This window comes from Heliconius melpomene, chromosome 2 (assembly GCF_056956725.1).
Source record: "Heliconius melpomene rosina isolate 202511_hmr_F chromosome 2, ASM5695672v1, whole genome shotgun sequence".
Classification (NCBI taxonomy): Eukaryota; Metazoa; Arthropoda; class Insecta; order Lepidoptera; family Nymphalidae; genus Heliconius; species Heliconius melpomene.
The window spans coordinates 2,408,057-2,430,224 of NC_140390.1; the positions used below are offsets into that span (position 1 = coordinate 2,408,057).

Consider the following 22,168-nt stretch of genomic DNA (forward strand, 5'->3'; position numbering starts at 1 on the left):
GCTTTATGTCTTTGTCTGTTATATTTGTAGAGGGAACCTGAGAACACAGTTACTAGTCCATAAGGATTTAGCGTAAAAACAAACATCATAACAAACTCTTTCTTCTTCTCCTTTCTGTATATTAATAATTGTAATATCATAGTATAGCTTGCACGCACCAAGACTATTAACATTAATTACACCACAAGAAATTTTGACACCGCAGAAATTTTGCCCAAAAAATTGGCCCCGACAGATTTTTCAATACAACGTTTACACGAACATATCTGTTAAAAATTAAGTCCAGATAGCGTTGTTAGTTACCAAGCGGAATGAAAAGCTATTCCAATAAGTAAAATCAATTGCATATACAGGTGAAGTAAAGAAATGAATCAAGGTACCTCTCACAGGTCACATATACATGTGCGTCGTTGCCGCTTTGACAGGTAAGTGTTGCGTGCCTATGTTATACTTTACAAATGGCGTTTTATTTTAAAACGATAATTTTATTATTTATTTTGTTTGATAAAATATTTTTTTCATTTTTTGGGAATGAATTTATTTCTGAATTATATTAGGCTTTTATAGAGTAGTTAAAACTGTGGTTTCATTAATATGGTGCTGACAATTCCACCCTGTATACTTTATATTATATACATACAGACAATATAAAATATTTTTTATATATTTATGTATGACGAACGTGAATTGGTCAATTTACGTTAATCATGTATAAATATGCAAAAATAACAATATATTTTTAACTATAGTCTAAATACGCATTAAATGACATAGATAGTACATAAATGTAATAGCAATTACTTACCAAATTGGCCGCTCTTTTCAGATATAAGAGTTATTTAGCGCAGTATACTGACAAACATATATATATGAATCCTATTTAAATATTACACTTTTTAACCTTAAAATGTCTTATCATTTTAAATTTGACGTTATTTATGTGGTATTTGCTATATTCTTCATATATTACTCAATAAGTAAAGGTTACTGCAAAAAGGTATTTTTTATATTTATTATTTTTTTATTGATCTTTATTATACTTTCTTCTTGTGTTTGTCTTTCTTTGGTAAGCCTGGGCAGGCTATAGGTAAGTAAAAGAGTTTTTTAGGTACCGAAAGGAAAACCACAGTGAATAATTAAGTAATAAATCAAAATTATTATTATTATTAATTAAAATATTTCATTTTAATTATTAAAATATTTCACTTTCTCGAGTGGTGATCGAACCCACAACCGTCGGGTTACAGTCGCACCCGCCACTGCGCCACGACGGCCTCAGTACAGTAACTAAGCAATAAAAAAATAGAAATTGACAAAGGTCAAACTTCTAATAAAATATAAAAATCCTAATAATAGATACATAATATCCAAGTTTGACTCGAACGCACACTAATTTTCAACAATAGTTTAATTTTTTAATTTATATAAAATTAATAATTATTATAATATTAATATATATAAAATGAATATTTAAATAAATATTTATATACAATTATAACTACAGAATCAATATATTAGCCTCGAGCGACCACATGTGCTCTATTACAACGAGGAGCTCGTCACAAATATAACAGTGAAATCACAAAGAGTAAGCCGCAGAGATCCCGTGCACTACGTAAATATATCGTTTTATTTGAAAAAAATTGCAACGAATGACTATAAGGTAGGCCATTATATTTTACTATGTAAAATTAAAGTAAGGGTATCAGGATGTAAACAACGATTGTGGGTTCAATTCCCATTGCAGTTAATTAATTATTTCATTTCTTTGCTCGAGCTTGTGCGTGCGTTACTTTCCGCTATTTAAAACAGAGGACAATTGGGCAGAAAGGGAGAAATGGAGTCCAAATCCACCGAGGATTCAGCAGTCTCAGAATTCAATTTTCAAACGTCGAAAGCGAGTCGATTAATTGAGTGCAAAGCTGTTGCACTCAATTAATATAAGGCTTTCATATATTTTTATGAAATACCTATACAAGCTTTATTTTCTCTCTTTGTGTTCAATTTCCTAAGGCCAAGATAAGCACCCATCTTATATGCAATATACATGCACCAAAAGTTATGGATAAATACTCGTATCTTTTCGTTAACTCAGAAACTTGATTTTTTCTGGTCAAAGGGACCTTGAACCTGGATTTATAGTAAAGACGAGAAAAAGAAGTCTATAATGATGTTTGTTTTCAGTCTAAATCCGATGAAAACATGACAGTCAAGGGAAATCTGGTGTTAAATACACTGAGAATCCCTAGTATTTACAAAGCTATGTCAATCAGTTAATGAATTTATATTACGTTTTTCTAGAACAGCTTTTATGTCTATCAGCTTCTATCAAATGTATACAAGCGCAGCTTTGTGGAATTTCATGTCGACACGTGTGATTTATTTAAGGCGGAAAATCTATTTAGTGCTGCGTTAGTACCCGCTTACTACCGACAACCCTTTTGGGAACGGGTCTCTCCATTGCTGCAATGTCCTTTGAAGCCTGTAAGAAGAAACTATTTTTATTTTTGTAACATATATGTATAGTGTTATTATATTTCTTGTTTCGTTTTATTTTACTATGAATGTTTAAAAATTTTCTTTGATTTCAGGGCCTTTATCGTTTTAATTTGATGAAAATACATTCGCAGTATATTCCTAAAAATTTTCCTTTCGACGAAGGGCGTGCTTACTACAACCTGACATATAAAAATAAATTATTAGCCAACGCATATATTGATTTTGCATTAAGGACATCCAATTAAAGAAATACTGTTCTTAATTATGATTTCTCTTTTTTTTATTCTCAAGTTTCTAATCATTCTTACACAATGAACATGGAGTTATTATATTTTAAGTATTCGTAAGTATTCATGGACTTAGCGTCCATACTGTCTTTATCTCTCGGTTCTCCTCGTATGTGAATACATAGCACATGTACAAATACTTTTAGCAAGGTAATTTTAACATAAATAGTGAAGTGACTAAATAAATTAATCTTGAGTAAATAAATAAATCAAATAATAACTGAAAGCTTAACTGAACGGTTTCAAAGTAAACCAATTATGAAGGGTTATAATTGTAAGTGTAATAAATAACAATGTAGGTGGGTAAATAAATAATGTTATGTTATCTTACTCTTTAAATGATGTGTGAAGCTCGGAGCAGTGCCGTGGACTTGTGACCACAATTGTAGGCTTCAGGGGCCCCTTTACAGTAACTAACGCTCGCCTTTCACTGCTCCAGCCTAGCATAGCTACAAATAGGTCTTAACCAAATTCATAACTATAATAATAATTGATTAACTTAATAATCAATTATCCGAATAGTCGAGGTTATGTGGCAGAGCACGAGTAGCGCATCTGACCACACCAGAGCCTCAACTCCAAGTAGATAATTATAAATAAGTCTTAACTACATTTATAATTAAGATGGTCGAGGTTAGCCAGCGGTGGAGCACGAGTAGTGCTCCGAGCCGTGGTAGAGCCTCGACCCAGCGTACAATGCCCGTGCGGCCCTTTATATAACCTTAACCATGATTCATAGTCTATGGCAAGCGATAACGCGCCTAAAGTGGGGTGATCTGTAGGTGACAAATACAAAACTATTAATTTATAATTTAATATTCACAGTATTTTATTCACTCTTATTTATTTCTAAATTTAACGTAATATTTAAAAACATAATTAAACTTATAATAATGGCATAAAATAGTAGAATTCAAAATAATTACATTACAATGAAATCATTGTTAGTAAAAGGAATTTAAATAAGTATATCGACAATATAATTATATACCCACAATAAGGGTTGCGGTGACATATATAATTACTCTAAAATATTAACATAGACAGACATACAGACATTACATTTACAAAAAAAAACAAAGTATGCAAAAAATCAGACTTAGAAATGCAAACGACATCAAATTTCACAAACCACGAACTAATTACGGCAAAAAGAATATAATGTTCGAAGGTGCCTATTTATATGATAAACTAACAAAGGATATTATTTAATCAAAATCAACATCTAAATTTTAAAGACTAATTAAAAATTGTATGAAAAATATCATGCCTATACATATTTCTTAGTATAATGACAAAAAAAATATAATAAAATAAATATAATATAATACTTAGCTTAAAATAATATATAACAAGTTAATACATATATAAAAAACTAAATTAAAAACAATTGTTAGAAATCGGAAGCGGTTAGAGTTTTTAAGAAAACACGACAAAAATACATACTGTAAGACAATTATCAGTGTGAGGGTATTTTATGGAATATAAAATAATAATACCCACATAATTATTTATAAAAGAGGAAGGGAACGGCTATAAAAAGGGACGTTTTTGATGGATTGAATCAGTACGTCGTTATTCTGCCTCCCGTAAGGTGTAAAATTGTGACAGTGTTCAAGTATTTAAAATCAGTGTCTTGTTGGAACTATGTGTTTTAAAACGTGTATAAGTGTAAAGTGTTATATAGAAACAGTGTTAAGTGTGCTGTGTAAAGTGTTAGAAGTGTGTATATGTAAAAGAGGAACAGTAAATTATTGTTAAGTATTTTCTTATACTTATCACCTGACATTTTTACAATACCGTCTATATAGACGATAAATTTCTAAGCATGATGACCACCGAACGTATTATTAGTATATACTAGCTGACCCGGTGTCCCGAATCTATATATATAAAATCGAAAGGTCACTCACTCATCACGAAATCTCCGAAACTACATGCATGTGCTAGGAATCTCAAATTTTGCATAGGAGCTACTTATAGGACGTAGGTGCGCGAGCACCGGGAGAGACGGGAATTTGCAATATTCGATTTCTAAGGGGTTGTTTTTGGGGTCGAAACTTTGTATGAAACTTTGTTACTAGAAGTGCTAAGAGTCTCAAATTTTGCATAGACGTCACTAGGACGTAGTCATGGAGACAGAAATTAATAATAACATAGTTCACGCGGGTGAAACCGCAAGCGGGCCGCTAGTATCTATATATATAATCGAAAGGTCACTCACTCATCACGAAATCTCGAGAAACTACAAGTGCTAGGAATCTCAAATTTTGCATAGGAGCTACTTATAGGACGTAGGTGCTCGCTAAGACGGCAATTTGCAATATTCGATTTCTAAGGGGTTGTTTTTGGGGTCGAAACTTTGTATGAAACTTTGTTACTAGAAATGCTAGGAGTCTCAAATTTTCACGGAGACAGAAATTCATAATAACGTTCTTCACGCGGGTGAAGCCGCAGGCGGGCCGCTAGTAATTAATATAATTAAAAAACAATAATTAAAGTATGACTGTTAGAAGGTACGAAGTTCGCCGGGTCAGCTAGTTATCATAATATATTTAAATAAGCGTAAACCGTTGATATTTTTTAATTGAATACCTAAAGTAAAGGTTAAATGCAATTTATAGGGCTAGCAGTGAATTTATAGATTTAGAAGAATTAATGTTGTGGATGGAAGTGGTTGTAACAGAATTCTTTTCAGTATAATTTATTAAAAAGGTATGGGCATATATTGTTTAAATTTACTTCAATTTTAGGAAAATAAATGTAAAATAATGTTGTTAACAATATTTTTTCATAATAGAAAATAAATAAAATAATAATAATCATCATAATTTAGTGGGATATTGTAATCCTCACCCAGCGTAATTGTTACTTTTATATTATTTCGTAGTCCTCATTCTAGGAAGAAAGGTTTCTCTGCAAAATAATATTAATAAGATTTAATTTCGCATTACAGAAAATGGCTCTTATAACGAGTACTTATATGAAGCCTGAAAAAATGGATCAGAAAAATGGATGCGAAAGATCTGGAGAAAAAGTGTTTATAACGGGAATGTCAGGTTTATATCCTGAATCTCATAGTGTAAAGGAACTCTCGAACATTTTATACAATAAGGTGAGATTCATAAAGTTTATTTATTAAGAGTAGAAATACTTGTGTATCCGCATGTAGTATGGGCAGAGGGAGTCCAGTGTTTAGACTTCCCCGAATCCTGGAGGCATTTCGTGATGAATAGCATCAACAGGAATCGTACCCACAACCTATTACGTTCACTCACGTGCTTGCGACCCATCTGTAAAAATACTACAAAAATCAACCTCTCTTCTCAGTTTTTTATCTCAAGTTTTTTATCTAATTTATTTTTAAATAACTTTGGATCGTGATGGACTGGTGGTTTCAACAAATCTTTTGTTGAGAAATCTTATATGACATAGGTGTTACCTCTAGTATGAAGAAGAAGTAAAAGTGCAAATTGATTTAGACAATTTTTTTATGGGCCAAATATTATTTTTATAAAGATTTAACAATATCTACGAAACATCATTATTTTACAGATTAATCCTGTTAATACAGAACATTCTCGTTGGCAATATGAACATCCTGAGGTGGCTCAATACACGGGCAAAGTACCTGATTTGATGTTATTTGATGCACAATTCTTCAAAGTCCACTACCGTCTAGGAAATAATATGGACCCGATGGCACGGAAAATATTGGAACAGGCGTACCAAGCTATTTATGATGCTGGTAAGTTTAAAATTCACGCTGTATGCCGCATACAGTGCATTCGGAGAAAGCCTAATACTCTCCACTCCTCACTTCCCATCGGATTCTGGAAACATTGCGTACTGAGTGACGGAACTAAACGCCGCGGTTTGCCTCATTTCGTAAGAGTCGAACCCACAGCCACGATCGGCCTCATCGACATCCAATAGATCACCTAAATAAAATTAATCAGAAAGTATATCAAGGTTCAAAACAAGAACACTGATAATGATGAATAACTTGGCCGTGTGCGTAAACCTCAACCTCGTGTGACATTATAACAACTACGATCCCACCCCGTCGAAAATGCTGAGAATAAATAAAATTCCACTCATTACTATCGTACGTCATCGTGTGTATAAATACAGTATCTTCCTTTTCGCATGTAGGTTGTGGATTCGATCCCGACTCGGGGAAAATAATTATTTTTATTTCCTCGCTCTAGGATAAGCCGCGCTATTGAATTCCGCCAACCAACGCGTAATGTCTTGAATTAACCAATGTCATCTAAGAGAGCTTCAGCAACAGGTCTGACTTCCTCAAGTCAGTTCTCACTGACACTCTGAGATTCTCTTTGATAATCCTGCTATGCGGGAAAAATGTACACGTTTAATAAAATTGTAACTGATCGCGAACTGTCCTGTCGTGCTTATCTTAAAAACGACTGAAGCGATTATAATGCAGTTTGCACTATTTTGATGAACTTTCCTTAACATTTAACGATTGGTTTATTTCAATAGGTACATAAATAAAAAATATATATCAAATTATAATGATTACTTCGACAAAATTGCTACAAATCTATTAAATTGCTAACTATTTCAATTTTTAATATATAGATATTGTATTAAACTTATCTATATATATAAAAGGACTTGTTCTCACTGACTGAGGTAAGACGCACGCACAGCCGTAACCGCTGATGGTAGAAACATGAAATTTGGACATATGTTTACTTTCGTATTCTGGACATCCACTAAGAAGGGATTTTGAAAAATTTTAACCCTAAAGGGGTGAAATAGGGGTTGAAAGTTTGTATAGAAAAATATTTAAATCGCCACCGATTTTTATAATATTTGAAATTTAGACTCTTAAAAATATTTCATTGTACACGTGTTTCACGGTTTTTTAGAATTTACCCTCTAAGGGTGCCAAGAAGGGGTTGAAAGTTTGTATGGAAAAATCTTTAAATCGCCACCGATTTTCATAAAATTTCAAACTTAGACTCCTAAAAATATATCATTGAACACATGTTTCGTGGTTTATTTTAATTCATCCCCTAGGGGTGTTAATAGGGGGTTGAAAGTTTATATGAAAAATCTTCAAATCGCCACTGATTTTTATGAAATTTGAAATTGAGACTCTCAAAAATATTTCATTAAACACGTGTTTCATGGTTTATTAGAATTCACCCCTAAGCAATAAGCAGGCGAAGCTGCGAGCGTCCGCTAGTATTGTATAAAGTTATTAGAATTTGAAAGCAATTCAGATTAGTACCTAAATAAAAAATTGAGTAGGCCAGAACTGAAAATATTATCAAACCAAATTTAAAAAGATATTGTTGCTCAGTTCAGTATTCCCAATTTCTTAATTTAAAATTAAACTTAATTTAATATCTCATAATTTTCATGACTTTGTATGTATATAATATCAATATTATTATAGTATTTCGTTATTCAAACCAGGCGTTAGTCCCGTCGAACTTTACGGCAAAAAAGTTGGCGTATATATCGGCAGTTGCTTTTCTGAGACTGAAAAGGCATGCTTTTACGTCGCCAGTTCCAGGACGGGTTTTGGTATTGCAGGGTAAGACTTAAAATAAAAAAAGTACTATATTAACGTAAATAAGTAAGAAATATTTCATGATATATTCCAAAAGCGTTTTGACCATACAATATTAAAACTAATTTACTTTATGTAGATGCAGTAAGACAATGTTCGCCAATCGTATTTCGTACTGGCTGAATGCTAAAGGTCCATCAATGGCCGTAGACGAGGCTTGCTGCAGCTCCGCTGGGGCATTAGAACTGGCTTACTTAGCGATTACTCGAGGGGAATGCGATGCGGCTATTGTTGGAGGAGCCAACTTGTGCTTACACCCACAATCCTCAGTTCATTATGCAAGGTATTATATTTTTTCTTTTTCCAGTATCACATTGTATCCCAATATAGCAGAGTAGAGAGACAAGGAGATAAAGAATAAATAACGGCGTTTCACGTGTTATACGAAATAGTCTTTGAAGTAACTAGCCGTATTATAAGCTATTATTTTTATAATACTATATATATAAATATATATATATATATATATATTTTCAGAATAATGCAATTAAGTATGGATGGCAAAACGAAATCTTTTGATTCTAACGCCACTGGGTGTGCCAAATCCGAAGCAATTAATATTCTTTTCTTGCAAAAAGCAAAAGATGCCTTAAGGTAGAGATTTTTTCTTACACTATTTACCATATAAATTTATACCAAATTTCATATGTTATTAATTATTGACATTTTACAGAGTATATGCTGAAATTGCCTACGTTAAATGTGAATTCACAACATTAGAAACAGATGAAAGAGGACCAAAGTTTGGTTTTTACAGGAATCCTTCTATTACAGCTAATTTTCTTAAAAGGTTTTATGACGAAGCTAGAATATCTCCAGAATCCGTTGAATATGTTGAAACATTTGGATCAGGTATTTGAAGTCATTATTTAATAATTTAGATATTTAAAATAGTATAGAAATAAAATTTTCTATTTTTCTTGTCTGTTATATTATTAGAATTTCCTTCATAATATAAAATAATACATTAAATTAAAGTCATAATATATTTAATTAAAATTAAGACTTTGATATTATTAAACAATTTTATAGCTGTTGATGATGCTGACAAATCTGAACTAGAAGCTATCGAAGAAGTTTTTTGTAAAAATAGAAATGACACCTTAAAAATAGGTAGCGTTATGTCAAATATTGGATATGGGGAAGCCGCTTCAGGAATATCCGCTATAACGAAGGTAAGTCCATTCATTATATTAGTTGACGAAACCTTTTCTTTTACTCCAAATTATGTTTTTATTGAAACAGGTGCTTTTGGCCTACCACACTGGACAAATTGCAGCGAATTTGCATTGTGACTCACCTCGCCAGGATATTGCAGCTCTTCGTGAAGGACGAATGCGTATTGTTACCGACCATGAAAATATCAATCACTCTTATACTGCTGTTAATAATTTATCAGTTACTGGTGTAAACGCTCATATATTATTGAAAGGCCAATATAAGCCCAAGGTAACGAATAATAATCTAAATATAAAGAATGAAATATTTCAAATAATTAATCATGATATTACTATATTATCTTTCAATATATAGAAATTTTGAATTTCAATTACATGTTATAGGATCTCTCTCGTTACAAGACTGATATTCCTCAACTAGTAACTCTATCAGGTCGACAAGAATCCTCCGTAATAAAAATTATTTATGATTTAAAAACGTCCTATTGACCCTGAAGAATTGGCGTTACTGCGTAATATTCACAAAACAAGTATCATGGGGCACTTGGGCAGAGGATACGCAATTCTAGGTACGTTTTTATTACAATTTTGCCCTTCCCTGCTTATATGAAACTCCTTCCTTACTAAATTTCATAAAAACAACGCACAGCCACATACTACATGCAGATAATTGAGATTTGGAATGGGTTGAATCCGTGAGAAAGCGGAAAGGAAAAAGAACTTCCCGAGATTCATAAAGATTTTATGTCCATGAAACGCAAACAAAATTGCAAGGTACAACTTGTATTCAAATAAAGTTTTCATAATGTTACGTGTAACTAATAATCATATGTATATGATTATATATTTATAATATACATATAATCATGTTATATTCATATGTATTTCAATAATTCAGATACCAACGCTAAGTGTACTATCAGCCTAAACGAAAAAACGGACTATTTTGATGACCTGAAGAGACCTGTTTGGTTTATGTATAGTGGAATGGGATCTCAGTGGGCAGGAATGGGAAAGGAACTTATGCGTATACCAATATTTGCTGCTGCTATTGAACGGTAATATAAATCACGTATATTTCTTGAAGTCTATCCTTAGCCTTAGATTTTACGAGAACAAAGAAAACCTTATATTAATTTACTATATTCATTTTCTCCCGAAATGGGGATATCTACAATTAAGCTTTGTCTAGCGATACCGGAAAGCTGAAGCTATGTAATTTTGTAGGAAACTAAATTACTTTTTATATTTACTTTGGAATTCCGCTTAATAACTAGTATAACTAAGAAACACCCCCACCACACCAGTCCTGCTGTGTATGGGATGCAGTGTAAAGCTGATTTAATTTATTTCATAACTAAGAAAGATGTCAACTGCACCAAATATATTCTAAAAACATTTGAAATCTATTTTAAACCATTTTTGTAAAATATTATACTTACTGACAAAAATAGATGCCGACGTGCTTTAGAACCCAAAGGAATTGATATAGTTGATATAATAACTTCAAGCGATAAAAATATGTTTGATAACATTCTACACTCCTTCGTGGGAATCGCAGCGATTCAAATAGGACTTACCGATATTTTGAGAGCTTTGGGAATTGTTCCTGATAACATTATAGGTATGCATTTATTTTATATTTTTAATTGAATTTGACTGCAGAATTTGAATACAATTTGCGATAAATTTTCGTAGGACACAGTGTGGGTGAACTAGGATGTGCGTATGCTGATGGATGTTTCACGGCAGAAGAAATGATTTTATCTGCCTATAGTCGTGGATTGGTCTCATTGCAAACACCATTTATCAAGGGTTCTATGGCAGCAGTCGGTATTGGATATCAACAGGTGTATTTTCTTTAATATTTCTTCACTAATGTCTACTCTGCATTTGGAAATATATTCAGCGGAATAATTTTTCCACTACTATCTTCTTTTATAATAAATTTTTGGTTTTAACGCAATATATTCCCTTGTCCCCGTCACAGTAATATTAAATTAATTTATAAAGTTTACCGGAACTGTTATCATCAATAACGTTTTTAATTATTCCCTCTAGTTAGTATTTAAGGCATACTTTAATCTATGTGTTGTAGGTTGTGAAAATGTGCCCCCCAGAAATAGAAGTGGCTTGCCATAATGGCCATGACTCTAGTACTATATCTGGACCAGCTGTCGCAATGAAAGAATTTGTGGCCCACTTAACTTCCAAAGGCATTTTCGCTAAAGAAGTACCGTGTTCAAATATTGCATATCATTCACGCTACATCTCTAAAGCAGGTAAACGATAAGTTAAAAAAATAAATTTTATTCAAACTGTAATCGCATTTATTTTTCTTAATAATATTTTTTTCAAGGTCCTGGCCTACTTAAGTACTTAAGTGAAGTTATCCAAACACCAAAGCCTCGGAGTAACAAATGGTTATCAACTTCTGTTCCACAAGACAGATGGGATGAAGAAATTGCGAAATATTCTTCAGCCGAATACCATACCAATAATTTACTGGTTAGAAAACATTTTTTTAATTTACATGATATAATGAAAATAAATTAATAAAATCTAATTTTATATTCAATTTGTTCGTGATAGAACTCTGTGCTCTTCGAAGAGACATCGCGGCTGATTCCACCGAATGCAATTGTGATTGAGATTGCTCCACACGGATTATTACAAGCTATCGTCAAACGGTCGCTTCCTGAATCTTGCCAACACGTACCGCTTACTAGGCGCGGGCACCCTGATAATGTACAACATTTACTTGATGCTATTGGAAAGTAAGTAGAGTTAAATTCAGCTGTAGTGTTTTTTACTTCACTTTTTTCCCTAATGGCAGGTACAGTGGAAATGTACTGTTTAGACATTTTGTTCCTCGTTTCCGCTCAGTTTAAATAAATATTTTATTTATTGACTTGACCCCTGTGTGGGAATCGAACCTGCAGCTGTCGCTTTTACAGTGAGACGCTATTCTGCATTAAGACATTAGCTTATTGAACCGTAACGAAATTTATAATGTTACTTTACACAATAGTTTTGACTTTTCTGCAGGCTCTACATGGGAGGACTTAATCCTAAAATAGAAGTGCTTTGAATCAATCCAAAGATTGAATTTCCTGTGTCCACTGGAACACCAATGTTATCACATTTAGTGGAATGGGCACATAATGAAAGATGGTAAATATTAGTAAGAATATACTTTTATATGAAAACTGTATTTAGTTATGACGTTTGGATTTGCACAGTATATTTTGAAAATTTAATTTACAGGAACTTACCTTTATATGTGTCAGCTCATAGAAAAACAGCGGCGGCTACTAAATTAGTTATATCCACTCACGATGATGAGAACGCTTACTTAAAAGGCCATGTTATTAGAGGTAAGTGGATAATGACCTTTATTTTAAGTTTTGCCCCTAGTGGGATAACCATACAGAAATTAGCACCCATCGCTTCAGTCTTTGCATATCGTTTTCAATTCGTTCGGTGAATTTCACACATGTATCCCACTTCGTTTACTTTTTTTTAATATCTTACACATTTATGCTTATCTTGTATGCCGTCCATTCTTCATATCTTTAAAATATCAAACCCTTTTTTCTTCGCATTCACACTTAGACCATTATTTTCTCACGCTTCATGAGACTGACGTCCATTTACTTTCACTTCCATGTCACTTAGGTTGATAAAGTTTTTTTTAATAATAACAATATAGTATATAGTAAATAATATTTAATTTACTATATACTATATTGTTTACTATATATAATAAATAATATATATAGTAAACAATATAGTATATAGTAAATAATAGCTGTAACTTAAATGTTTTTTTTTTTAGAGAAGAACTTGTATCCCTTTTCTGCTTTGCTGGTTGGAGTTTGGGATACACTAGCAATGGTTTTAGGTGTTGAAAAAAAGCAGCTGTCCGTTCAATTTAATGACGTGCACTTTTATTTACAACCGCTTCTTCGTGACCAGCATAACCTGCGCTTAAACGTTACTTTACATCGAGGAACGGGTCGTTTCGAAGTAAGCAATATAATATGAGATTTAATTGAGTTTTTGAAGATTTATTTATTTGATTGAGTTATTGATTATTTTACTTCAATAATAATATTTATATGATTAGGTATTAGATGAAAGTAGTTACGTAGTGACAGGTTACATAACTGGAAAAATAGAAGGCACAGATAAATATGAATTAAAAATTAACGACGAAATGCAAATGAAGACAGACGATATATATACACTCTTTTCAACAAGGGATTATAATTATTCGTAAGTTTTCAAAATACTATATAAATAACCTGTCAAGTGCGAGTTCTTTGAGGATTCCTAGCCAATTTCATGATTGTAGGTCAACAGAATGTACAACTTGTAAAAATTTTCATTTTCTCGCTCTAATAACGAGGTAAAATTCGACGTTGAGTTGACTCAATACGCAGTACCTGGAAATTTTACTGGAAAATGCGGAACGGAATTGTGTTACTGGGAATAGTGTCTTAACTCTAGGTTCCGAGGTATCCTCTACTTAACCTTCTAGTAATAATAATCTTAACAAATTTAAGTTTTTGCAAAACAAAGTTGTGATGATTTTTTTCTATGAAATTGGTACGTTAAGATTTTTTCTTTATACAATCCCTAAAAGCAAATTAACATTAATTTATCTATTAATAATTTAATAACAATTTTTCAGTAAAGAATTTTGCAGTATTTACAATGCCAATTTGTCACTATCTGAAGCAAATTTAAAATGGAATAATAATTGGGTGACTCTCATAGATGGTATGCTTCAGCTAAACATGCTGAGAAGAGTTCATGAAACAGTATCTCAGTTTAATTTTATAAGAAAGATGATAATTGATGTAAATGAGCACGCTCTCTACTACAATAACAAGGTAGACGACGTAAACGTAGTCCCAGCTAAAATATATGAAATCCAAGATTATACCAGGTAAAGCAGGATATTAAAATATAATAAAATTGAAAATTTATTATTTATTTATTTTAAGTTTTTTATTTATGTAAATTTTATAAAAATCTTAATATTTTAGATGCGGTGGTATTATAATAAATCATTTAAGGTTCAACGATTTACCGTCCATCAATAAAAATATCGGATTTAAAGCTCTACGATTTGTTCCACATTACTCCACAAACTACATAGATGTAAGCATACAATTAACTTTGCTGTTATTGATATTTTATTAATCCTTACTATTTATCCTCTTATCATTCCTCATATGTAATGTAAAAAACACATTTTTTATTGTAGAAAACGTCGGCACTTTCATCTTATATACAAATTGTTGCACAGAACTTAAACAAGCGACAACTAAATGTCTTAGAAATATCTGTAAACAGTAAATGTGACTTTTTAGAAATTAATGAAATTATTTCTGAAATACCAGGAGTACAAGTAACATTTTTGAGGGTCAATAGAGATAATGTCTTACGGAAAGATGTATTATCGAATGAATTCGATTTAGTTTTAGTGACAAATTTATCAACAGACAATAATGTAAGTATCATTTTTATTATTTTTTGTTTTCACGTTTTTTTTTAATTCCATATGCAAGGAAAACACCTTGTATAACTTCATTTTCAACTTTTCCCCATGAAATGAACGGTTTATAAATGAACATTTATAAAGAAACACACATCAACATACAATAAACTTAAATTTACATTTATTTTTGTTATTATATAAATTTATTTTTACAGATGTGCCAATTACTTCACCAAAATCTGAAATGTCAAACATTTGTAGTCAGTTACGAAAAATATAGATCAGAAATTCTGAATGACCGACCATCAATACCATATAAAAGTATTTGTGCACATACCATTAAGTCAACAGTTTTAGAACTTGTGATATGGCGTCCCGTTGTTTCAAATTTAGGTACCAGTGCTGTCACAGTTAAAACAGAATCAGATCTTGCCTTACTGACTTCAAGAAAATCAGCAATACCCTTAAATCAACGTCTTATCTTGCTGACTTCGTACCCACCATTAGCTGGTTTACAATCTATAGTGAAGAAATGGAAAACCGAAGAAGGCCGTAAGATTACTTTAATTATGATCAATGGCAAATTATCGAATGATCAATTTCTGGATCAACCTTTTACTGATTTGGACGTGAATATCCTTAAAAATGTAAGTAGTATAAAATGTATGATATTACAATCGTTGTTAATATTTATTTTCATTATAGAAAAATGAATAGGGGGTTGATGAACGTAGAGAACAGTGAGCACGCCCCTTACATTATATGGATAATCAAATATTTACTTCACTTGAACCGTTTTGTTTTTTTTTTTTCAATTTTATCCTGCATATAGAACGATAGGCAAAGAGAACCTGATGCTGGAGACTTGATGTGTGCAGACATTGCGTAACGAGTGATGAAACACTGCATTTTGTCTTATTAGAGCGGGGAATAAAAAATAATTTATAGGAAAATAAACAGGCAAATAGGTATCGAGCCCTCGACTATCGTTTACAGTCACTCTTATTGCGATACGAATTTAATGTTATATTATAAATTTACTGATTTGTTTCAGGGCCAATGGGGTGGTGAATATTACTTGCCAATACAAGAAACCCTTGTTAAAGGTCGAGAATTGGAACTTGAAATTGAACGAATAGGGGATTTGAACTCTCTGCATTGGACAGAAGCCTCAGAGTCAGATGCCAAAGGGATAAATGTTAAGGTACCTAACTAAATGTTACGAAATAATTATGATATTATCAAATGAAAAAAATCTAAAAAAACTCCGACATCATCTTCTATTTACATTCTAAAACGATAAAATTATAAAATCTCTGTAGATACTAAATTCGCCTATAAATTTAAATTAGATTCTACATAATAATTCAGTAACAAAGTTACTTTTTGTAAAAAATTTTGTTAAAGTGACGTGTAAGTTGCTCATATAAAGCTGATGATCTTCAAACGGCTGAACATATTCTTTTTTCTTGGTAATGAAAGAAATGAAAGGTAATTTAATCGACCTTATTCTTTATAAGGTCGATTAAATTACCTTTCAGTTAATAAAACTAGATCAGAATTGGTTCATCTACTGAGAGGCTACGTATATATGCAGAAATAGAGATACAAATATACACAGACACGTCACCCTTATAAAAAGGGTTTCCGGGTTTACCTCGGAGGCTAAAAGAATCCGAAACAGTGGAAATCAATTTTTTTTTATAAATATTATAGGTGCATTATGCTGGAGTAAACGACATAGAAGTCCAAAAGAAAATAGGAACTACTGCGTTTAATAAAGAAGATATTCAAATTTTTGATTTCAGCGGCACAACCAAAGGGTAAACAAAATTTATTTTACTTATTTAATATTGATTTCTTCCCTCTGGTGTCGAGGCAAAGAATTCTCCAGAATTTGGCAAAAACTGGGGAACTGAGTATCTTAACACTAGGTTCCCTCTGCCTACCCTGCTGTGTGCGGGATGCAGCGTGAAGATAATAATAATTAAAAATCAAACGATATAAGTTACGATCAATAGATTTTTTCATTTTTATTTCTTAATTTGATAGTGGGGCTCGCGTAATGGGAATTGCAACATCTGAATCAATTCGTACACACGTAAATGTGCAACCAGAACTTCTATGGCCAGTACCAGCACATTGGAGTATGGAAGATGCTGCTACCGTTCCATTGGCATACTGTCTTGCCCTTTATAGCTTGGTAATATCATTTATTAAGTATATTTTTTTGAATTTGTTTAAAATATTTAACATATTTTATGTATATTCAGTGTATTAAGGGAAAATTGAAGCCAGGAATCCAAGTTTTGGTTCATGGTGGTGCAGGAGCTCTGGGTCAGGCTGTTATATCGATCGCTTTGGCATTCGATTGTGAAGTTTTTACTACAGTTAGCGATAATAAGAAAAAAAGATTCTTACGAAGACTTTTCCCAGAACTAAAAGGTATTATTGAATGTTGCTAAACATTATGAATAACAATGACGTTTATTCATGTATATGCATTAACAATAAATTTCCATTTCAGAAAATAATATCGGAAATTCACGTGACATTAGCTTTGGTGATATGGTCTTAAATGCTACCAAGGGTTTAGGTTGTAATTTAATAGTATCATGTGTAAAAGGAGAGCTTAAAAATGTAAGCTATAATATATAAAGTTCTTTTTATTATCTGAATTCATATATCTTTTTAATTTTGATGTATTCCGTAATCTTACTTTTAACTACTTACTTACTTTCTTACAGTTTCAAATTTCTAAATAATGATTAACGCTCAAATATGTGAATTAAAGATGGTTTTGCTAAATCTTTCAGTAAATCAGTATTATTAATTTGTATCATTAATAGTCAGTATTTATGTATATACAGGTTGATTTGTACATCGATGCAAAGACAAATGCAAATGATAGAGATTGCTTCCACTATTTTTACCTGAAAAAGCGTGGTCTGAAATGTTGTTGTTTAAGTCATTAAGAACATATGCGCAAAAAATAATCTCAACAAATAATATGCATGTTTTAATTTAATATTTTTTTAGACTTCTTTTAATTGCTGTGCTATATATGGAACAGTAGTTGACACATCTCTGTTGCTGCACAAGGAAAAGTATAACTTAGGAATGAAAAATTTCTTAAAAGGAATATCTTACACTTCTCTTAATTTTGGTTCAATGCTAGAAAATCCAAGATCTGATGAACTACAGGTAAATGTTACTGTGATCTATTTTTACTTTTAATTATTATTGTTAAGAAATATGTTGCAAAGCGAGTTAAGCAAGCAATATATGTATGTATAATGTATATGTAGATCGTTTCATTGAATTTAATAATCTATTCAAATGAATGAATAATATGTGTAATATTATTTTAACCAACTGTCATATCCTCATGAATACATTTTTGAAAAAAAATTACATCGGCTTTGTTTCATTAAACATGCTTGAAATTTTGAATAATCATCTGAAAACGTTCATAAAATAAATGTTATATATGATTTGAAATTTTGTAGAATCTGCAACTAATGCTGAGCGAGGGTATTGCTCGTGGATACATTCGTCCTCTGACACATATCACATATTCAGCATTAGATGCACCTCGCGCATTCTCTCTTCAAGCCAGCAGCCGACATCGTGGACGTGTGCTACTGAGCATAAATGAAGATCTTCCTTACATTCAGACCAGGTACATTACGTATAAAGAGTGGAATTGTCAGCACCACTTTAAATGAAACCACAGTTTTAACTACTCTATAAAAGCCTAATATAATTCAGAAAAATAATAATTCCGAAAAATGAAACGGTTATTTTATCAAACAAAATAAATAATAAAATTATCGTTTTAAAATAAAACGCCATTTGTAAAGTATAACATAGGCACGGACACACTTACCTGTCAAAGCGGCAACGTCGGCACTTATGTGTGCGTCACAGGAAATACAGGTATGGATAAAAATTGTGAAATGAGAAAAAAATCCTACGTCCAAACTGTTGAGGTACCTTGATTATTTTTTTAAATTCTGGGTTTGAAATATTTTACCCTATATGCAGTTTCAGTAAAAGGAGCGCTGCCTCTTTCATCCTGTATATTAAAAGGCCTCTTAAACAATTATTTATTTAAAAACTTGGCTACTCCTTTTTATTTCAGAATAAATTGTTCTCCGAAATTGGCACAATTAGTTGTATCAGAAAATGAATTACTGGGATTGAAATTAATTGACAGATTAGTAAGCCGAGGTGCTAAAAAAATTATACTCATTTCTTCAAATACATCCAATTGTTTATCAATGAAATTAAGGTAGATGACATTATCCAAGTTTATATAAAAGAATATTTTATTAAATGTAACATAATTATAAACTCTTCATTTTGTTTTATAGAATGTGGGCAAAGCAAGGAGTATACGTGGAATCACTTTCAGACAATGCCTTTAATCAAAATATAATAAACGTCTTGGATAATACCAAATTACTACCGAGTGTTGAAGGAGTATATTATATTTTTTCTGGTAACACAATAGGTGAAAATAGCAAGAAAATGCTAGAGCAAGTCAATTCATTGTCATTAAAATTAGGTTTAATTTTAAAGTAAGTACCATTTCTAGTTATCATCGTCATATATTTTCTTCTTCTTCTTCCTGGCATTAATCCCGGCTATTACCAGGGTCTGTCATATATTTTATTTTACATTAAATCTTATCAGTGCGTAAATATTTTTTTATTGTTGTAGATATTTTGCTGTTATTAACATTGGTGATAATAAATCCAGTGATCAAATCGTGTCTACAATAAATAGCCATAAGCTCACCTGGATCAGTTTGCCCGCTTTAAAATTCACTCAAAAGGTAAAATTATGTAAAGGTCGTAAATAAATAAAATAAAAAAAATAAAATGAAAATATTTTTACTACTGCTGTCGAAATTTAAATTTTACGCACTTGCATATATTTTGCAGGACCATAATAGAGAAAATGATGATGCCATTTCGCCTATAAATGCCATTGACGCCATTGAGAAAGCATTATGCCTTAAAGAACATACTGTATTAGTACATTCTTTGCATGAATCTTCTCAAGTTTCTTTGGTGCAAGAGTTTGCTAGAATAGCAGGTATTTCGTCACGTTACTATTCATTGCATTTTATATCTTTTGATTGATTGTTTATTTATGTCACATATTTGTAGGAATCAATATCTCAGATGATATACCAGAAGACACTAATATCAGAGATTTATGCCACGATTCTACAAAATTAGATATATTTCGAGTTTACTTGAAAAATACACATCATATAAATTTAGACGAAAGTAATTTATCATCAGGAACTGTTCAAACGTATGTATTATGTTTTAATAAAGAAACAAAAACACTATATCTTAATCAATTACATATACTAAGACTCTTTTTATTATTTATTTTAACAGACTACATGCATTAGATAACCAGGTGATATCAAAAATAACACATAAAGAAACTGACGGCTTGGCGACATTTTTATCACATGTTGATAATGACGAACTTCTTTCCACGACAGAAATGGTGTTTTTACAAACACTAGTAATTAGTTCAGCAATGGTAAGTATCCCGGCAAACATTACCTTGTCCAAACAAGAATCATCATAAAAAATATGGTATTTTAAAGATACTTACAAAGCAGAAATTAGTTGTTATTTAGCTTTTTATAATAAACCTCGTTTCTTAGATCTATAAGTTACATACTCGTTACCTCCTTTGTACTTTTTCTTCATAAAATTACATTTTATATTTTAGCGTGACGATGAGTTTGATGTCAACCAAACATGCTTATGCGTGGTGCCAGGAGTAGAAGGTGTTCATTTGCGTTTCCAAATTTTATGCGAGCGTCTCAAACTACCTGCTCTCGTGCTGCAACCCGGCCTTGATAATCCTAATGAAACTATTCAGGAAATGGCAGATAGATATGCAAAGGTTTGATGTATATAATATACATATAATGATGGCAAATTTAACTTTTTTGAATTTAATTTATTTTGTGTTTGCAGGTTCTCGTAAAGAAGGCGAAATTAAAGAATGGGTTCTATTTACTGGGATACGAAACTGGTGTTTTAGTTGCTCTAGAATTGGCAGCAATCTTGGAAGATCAGGGTATAGACATTTTAATATAACATTTACACAGCCACGTCATTAAAAATATTACATCAATGTATTGTTTATTTTCTATTTCTATAAAATTTACATTAACTTTAAAAATATATACGTAAAACTAAGTTTGTGCAAAAGTTTATTACTTTGTTATCTGCCATTTCTTTTGTACATAAAATCTTATAATTAACTCCTTTGTACAAAACTATTATTAATGTAATTAATCTTATATTTACTTCAGGTATTACTGGCACTGTTTTCTGCATCGGTGGTGCTCCAAGTGACATTCAAGCCGTCTTTGAAGAAAAACTTAAAGACTTTAAAACAGAAGAAGAATTGCAAGATGCTATTCTGCGTCATATGTTTAGTTTGGTCTGTTCAGAAATCACAGAAGATTTAAACAACGTTCTCCAAAAAAATCTGTCATGGGAGGAAAAAGTGTCCTTGAGCGTCCACTTAATGAGTGGTCAAATCATGCATTCTAATCAATACGTTAAGGAGCTTATTAATGCAGCGTATGGACGAATCGTACAAGCTCGAAGATACAATGAGGAGCCACGGCAACTTCGGTCACAGCTTATATCTTTGAAACCTTTATCAGCTCATAATCAGTACAACGAGAGCAATGTCTCTGCTTTACAAAAACACTCCCTACAAAAAGTCATAGAATATCAATTGGACTCGCCTTTCACATTTGCTGCACAGAACCTGCAGTGCAGTGCTATTGTTAATCGTCACCTCGGTGATGATATTTTAGAAGCTTTTAATTGTAAGAATCTTTGTGAAACATACATTTTAAATGCAGATACATTTATGACCAACGCTAACGCCCCTAATACTTCCGAAGACTACTGATCCTACATAGAAAACTTAACGTCTTGTTTACATTGTTATGTTTCTGGTTATGAAATACAGCTATAATACCTACCTCTTAGTTTCTTATCTAAAAACCTTATATAAATCTTCTATTTTA

At 31.8% G+C, this 22,168-nt stretch overlaps 1 protein-coding gene across 1 annotated transcript; it reads left to right on the forward strand.

Moving 5' to 3' along the window:
* Positions 1-5,817: 5,817 nt before the first annotated feature.
* LOC146540311 (fatty acid synthase-like) lies at positions 5,818-22,168 on the forward strand. The gene is given in 40 exon segments (XM_085197856.1): positions 5,818-5,901; positions 6,342-6,534; positions 8,238-8,358; positions 8,474-8,677; positions 8,872-8,988; positions 9,068-9,246; positions 9,427-9,569; positions 9,640-9,843; positions 9,957-10,048; positions 10,050-10,141; positions 10,471-10,630; positions 11,027-11,196; positions 11,271-11,422; positions 11,671-11,854; positions 11,932-12,080; positions 12,165-12,349; positions 12,621-12,746; positions 12,840-12,949; positions 13,411-13,601; positions 13,702-13,850; positions 14,269-14,526; positions 14,627-14,741; positions 14,848-15,093; positions 15,297-15,728; positions 16,136-16,285; positions 16,798-16,904; positions 17,134-17,284; positions 17,355-17,526; positions 17,609-17,721; positions 18,121-18,285; positions 18,591-18,763; positions 19,226-19,375; positions 19,458-19,664; positions 19,807-19,921; positions 20,031-20,184; positions 20,259-20,409; positions 20,499-20,649; positions 20,845-21,021; positions 21,096-21,198; positions 21,437-22,168. Coding segments are annotated over 40 exon segments (6,888 nt in total). The 5' UTR covers positions 5,818-5,838; the 3' UTR covers positions 22,051-22,168.